The sequence below is a fragment of the Pinus tabuliformis genome, chromosome 2_1 (assembly GCF_031772625.1).
Source record: "Pinus tabuliformis cultivar Carrire ecotype Pingquan chromosome 2_1, CPIR1, whole genome shotgun sequence".
NCBI lineage: Eukaryota > Viridiplantae > Streptophyta > Pinopsida > Pinales > Pinaceae > Pinus > Pinus tabuliformis.
This window is the reverse complement of record NC_142299.1, coordinates 315,716,904-315,722,305: the sequence shown is the minus strand read 5'-3', so window position 1 is coordinate 315,722,305 and position 5,402 is coordinate 315,716,904. Positions and strand designations below refer to the sequence as shown.

At 38.9% G+C, this 5,402-nt stretch overlaps 1 protein-coding gene across 1 annotated transcript; it reads left to right on the top strand.

Moving 5' to 3' along the window:
• Window positions 1–1,052: 1,052 nt before the first annotated feature.
• On the top strand, window positions 1,053–1,565 carry LOC149200117 (protein SRC2-like). The gene has a single exon (XM_089400853.1). The coding sequence runs from the start codon at window positions 1,053–1,055 to the stop codon at window positions 1,563–1,565; it is 513 nt and encodes a 170-aa protein (XP_089256979.1).
• Window positions 1,566–5,402: the final 3,837 nt, after the last annotated feature.

The following is a 5,402-nucleotide window of genomic DNA, read 5'->3' as shown; positions in this document are numbered from 1 at the left end:
TTTATGTCTTACGTCACGCCTTGCCATCGAATCTGTCTAATAATACTTATGCAACACAATTAATCTTACGTCACGCCTGGCGATCGAATCTGTCTAATAATACTTATGCAACACAATTAATCTTACTTCACGCCTTGCCATCGAATCTGACGCCACCTCTGCATTTTCTTTATTTTTCTTTCCTGTCTCCATCGATAATGATACGCCTCCATTGCTTTTTCGTTTATTTTTCTTTGGAGTTGTCTATAATGCGACTTTTTGAGATTCCGGTGACGATCCGGCGAAAGAAATTGAGATGAAATCATGATATGTTGCAGTTAAAATGGTTTTTTAACTGCATATTCGGATTCAGCACCCTGAAAAACCCCTGGGACGGTTTCATTTGCAGAAATTAGCTATCAAACTTGGATTCCAATAAATTACTGCCGGATTTTCACCGAAAAAATCGCCGAAAAGCTTTCAAAAAGTCGCGTTAAAGACTATTTTTCTTTATTGTGTGGAATGATAATCCCTCCTTTACTCTTATTCTTATTCATACTTGTCTTGGTTAATAGTCCCTCTTTTCCTATCATTTATTTCCCTCTGGAATAATATTCCCTCTCCTTTTATTCTTAGTTGTCTCGCATGATATTCCCTCTCCTTTTACTTTTTCTTTTATTTGTTCGAAAGAAAATGCCCGAAGTTCTATGGGAAAAAGAGTGGGTGTGATCGAATCAAATCGTGACTTTTAATGACTTGGGTTGAGAGTTGTCGGTTAGTATTCTCTACTTTAAATAAATAAAGGGACGGAATCCAATAAAGGGATTGGATTGTATGTCCATGATAGAGAGCTAATATATTTACATTCGAATAAAGTAGAGTGAAGGGAAAATCTTAAAAGGAAAGGATAGAATCAAATAAAGGCGTGGATTACGTGCAACGAGCCTATAAAGCCATCTCCAACCCTACCAAAGATATCATCTGTCCATTTGCATTTCCATTTTCCCCAAATCTTTCCCTATTCCGTCCTCTCCAAAAATAACATCCATCCATTTCCATTTCCAGTGTTGTTGATGGCCAAGAACATAGAGATAACCCTAATTGCAGCCCATGATGTCAAGAACGGTGATGTGAAGAACATAAGGGCCTCCGCAGCGGCATGGATAACCAATGATCCCAACAACAACAACAGTAAGCAGAGAACGCCAGTAGACACAACCAACGGCAGCAACCCTATGTGGAACCACGTTATCACGTTTACTCTCGACAAAGCTGCCCTGAAGCAGGAAGGCCTCCTCATTCTGGAGATCGCAATATACACGGAAACTACCTCCGGCGAGGAGGAAATCGGGCGTATCAGCCTTCCCTTTATGGGATTTTTGCAGTCAGTACGCTCCCAGTTTGGCGGCAAGCCCGTCAGTTGCCAGATCCGCAATCAATCTGGGGAGCCGGGGGGAAATCTGGACATGTCTGTGAAAATGGATTTTAGCCTCAAGAGATTCCTCAAGAACTTGTCCAAGAAAAAGGCTGTACACGGGGGCTTGTTAGGTGCCCATTTGTTGGTCTTGGCAGCTCCCCTGTTATAATCACAGTCCAAAACTCATTGATCCTGTAGGGTTTGGATAGAATGGTTGGGGATATGGATATGTTTCTGAATTTGTTTGGTCTCTGCAGGGAGACCAATCAGCCAAGGCCGAGCGTTTGTAATTTGTTTTGGCCAATTGGCAAGGCTAAGTGTAGGTTAATTGAAATTTGTGCGTGTTTCAAAACCTTTATTACCTTCAATAATATATTTTCTAGCATTCCTCCGGCATAACCCCATTTTCCAAAATAAGAGGTGCCCTATGGACCTACATATGGGGTTTAACGGTAAGTTTTGTTGGGTGAAACCCACGAGACGGAGGTTCAAATCTCGTTGAGTACATGGCCTGTTGTGTCTTGGCTAGAAGAGTAGGCGACCCCAGAGTGGACGTCTCGGCTCTTGTTGAGGCATAAGATCTTGCTATGTGTGGCTTGCAGGTTGCTGCACCTAGCCTAGGTTTATAGTGGCAGCCACCTAGCCTAGGTTTATAGTGGCAGCCAGTTGGATTTGATCCTAGGCCTGCCCAGGGTAACTCTCACCAATTACCGATTGTCCTAGTGTTAAAAAAAAAAAGGGGCATAACGGACACAGGGAACATCACCCAATAGGGCAAAATACTATTTAGTTCTCTTTATACTTGATCTTAGATATCATCCCCATATGAGGGACATCCACATTCCTACCTCGATTGGATTACATCACAATGCATTACTCGACCCGGGTATCGATGCCAATAAGAGATCCACTAGGTCTTGTCTTAATGCACTCAATCCAGGTAGATTTCAATCCCTTTCACAACTTTCCTCTAGGATTTCCAGGTGTAGTTATTTATGGGTGTGGTGTGGCCTTTCGGTTCACTACATCAGGTATAACTGCTTGATGCCAACAATAGGCTCTCTTTTGGTGAACGTCCCTAGTTCCTCCTTACTGGTGGTGTTATTTCAAATTCAAATAATTTGAACGAGAGTTTTGTAAACTTTCGATTGACTCATTTACGTGGTTAAGAGGGGTTTGATAAATTTATATGGCTTGATAGAGCATCTATTAAAAAAAAATTGTGTATTTTATAATTTAGATTTTAGAATCAGATTTAATCTATCAATGTTTTAACCTAGTCGAAATCATATTATTTTACTAAAAATGAAAATTCAATTGGATGTAGGTTATGAGTAATATTAAAAAAAAATTATGTTATTGGGTCGAGATGCAAATTGTGCATCCCAATATGGTGCAATGCGTAAATATGTTTGTCCATGCTCAAAATGTACCTTATCATATACATTTAATTCAAATGGATCATAAATTTACCTTCCATAAAAGTTTTTACCACATTAAAATTTTATTATAATTTTTGTTATCATGTCGCATAGAAACCTTATTAAATTTAATATTAATATTAAAAAATTATTATTATTATTAAATTATGAAATATGATATTAATATTAAAAATGTAATATTAATATATTTTAATGGTAATATTATTATATTTATTAATTTTGAATTAATATAATATTAACTTTAATATAATATAAAATTTGTTATGTTATAATATATACTAGCACAACCACATTAATAAATGTGGTTGATATACATCATAGGAGTCAATAAAAGAGTCATTAATACAAAAAGTGTCATACTAGCTAACTCAATATGTTAATTTTATTTAATCTAATTTTTTTGTAAATAATAAAATAATAAAATATAACATTTTTTAAATCATGAAGTAATCATAACCTAAAGCTACTTAAAGAAATAGACCTATGGAATTTCAATTGAAAAACATGAAACATTATATGTATCTCTAATGGAGCTAGTTGGAACATTAATATTTTAGAAAAAATTAAATAATATTTCCATGGAAAATTATCATTTTCCCTCCAGGTAAATGTACAACACATGTTTGAAATCTTGCATTTTAAATGTATGTATTATATAAAAAAGATGGTGAGCTCCAGTATTGTAGCAATACTGCTACAACTCCTGGGGCTTCCTGTCTCTCATTTTATCAACCCGGTAGTTCGTACAAACTTGGAAGCGACGGTGATATATGCACAAGTACTAGCTCTTGTCGCAGCTGTCACTTGGTCAGCTGGCACAAGTCTGCTAGGGCTCAAGCCAACTTCTATAGGCTCTTAGAAGAAGCTTGCTAATTGATGGACGAAAGCTAATCTCAAAGGAAAACTACTTTACTTGACAAAAATGAACTGAAAGCAAATCAAAGCATGTAAACCTAGGAAACCCTAATTTAACTAGTCTGACCTCTACAATGCAAGGAATGTAAATGCAACTTCTACCAATGCTGTCACTACCTCTAATAAATGAAAATGCATGGATCTAAACTACTTGCATCATGAAAGTTATGTTTTTGTATTTTTCCCTTAAGTGTGTGGAATGATGGCGATCTTGTGCTAACTAGGGTTTGGTTGTGCAGATGGGATGGAGAAGGAAGGAAAGCGTGGGAAAGGTTGGGGAGGCTAGGAGAGGTCCCCAGGGATCCTTAGCATCCATCCACAGAGGTTCCTCGCATTCAGATGCTCAGCAACCGAGAGAGTGGCCTCCTACAGGATGGCTGTGGAGGATCCTACAGGATACTCTGTTTTCTACAGGATGTCTACAAATGGCTACAGGATGACCTACCGTGAGTGTTTGGAGTGATGGAGGAGTAATGGAATGGTAGGGGGAGATGTGTAAGGTAGGAATAAGGCTGGTGATGGCTTTAGAAGTGGAAGAATAGGATGGGAAGTGAGTGTAGGGAGGAGGATGGAAGGTAAAGGGCTATGTCAACGAAAGGGCTAGAGAATGGAAGTACGTGAGGAGTGAAAGGCTTTGTGAGATAACAGAGCGGAGCAGGGGTCAAAGAGATGTTTGCATGCGTGATCAAGATGGAGGGCAAAGTGATGGAACGAGAGAGAGCAGTGTAAGTGAAACAAATGCTTATGACTGTCACTCAACCAAAAATGCATCAACCTAAACTACCTATGCTTGTAAATTCAATGAGTAGCAATCTAAACGTGAAGGAGAATGTGCATGAAGCTGTGATAAGGGAGTGTGGTGCAGGTGTGAATCATGTGGAAGCATCTAGCATAACGTGACTGTGTTTGCAGCAACCATGGAATAAAGAAATGCGTATTTTTGGTGGTTAATCATGGACTTCACTCCAATCCCAGATGAGACGGCAGTGAGCCTTAACAACCTTTTTGTTGGAGCTCCAATCGATTATATCTATCCTCTGCTACACTAAGCAAGTGAAAACAAATTCACCATAAGCAATCTTCTATCTAACTCATGAAAAAGATCAACTCAACAATCTGTAATTCGAATTGCATGTGTAAATGAAAAGCTCAAAGTGCTGAAATGAAATGGAAACAACACTACAGCAGAGGGGGTCTATGGCTCTCAGGTTGGGCCCTAACCTGAGAGCTATAGTCTCCTTAGTAATTCAGAATGAGCTCAAATCTGCCTTCTTTATTCATAACCAAAAATCAGATGTCATGCCAAAACTGGCTTACAACTCTAATTACAACATGACTACCAACTAGCTACAAAAATGACTAACTAGCTAATCCCAAAAATGACTAACTAGCTACACAAAATGACTACCCACTAGCTAACCAAAATGAGGCCCCAAGCCTTCTTATTTATACAATTTGAGGACCCAACAGTCCTCCTAAAAGTTAGGGGCTTGGCTGCCCAAGACTTGTAGTTAACAGCAGTCCAACTTGACTTGCTTGGCTGCCCTTGAGCTGATTGATTCGGTGGCCCTTGAACTCCGAGCTGATGGTGGAGAATTCGAGGTAAGGGCCCATAAATGAGGGGGACACCTTCCTACAAATCCTCTAGC

Excerpts from the sequence above, each read along its gene's own strand:
- LOC149200117 (XM_089400853.1), top strand. The coding sequence starts at position 1,053 with ATGGCCAAGAACATAGAGATAACCCTAATTGCAGCCCATGATGTCAAG.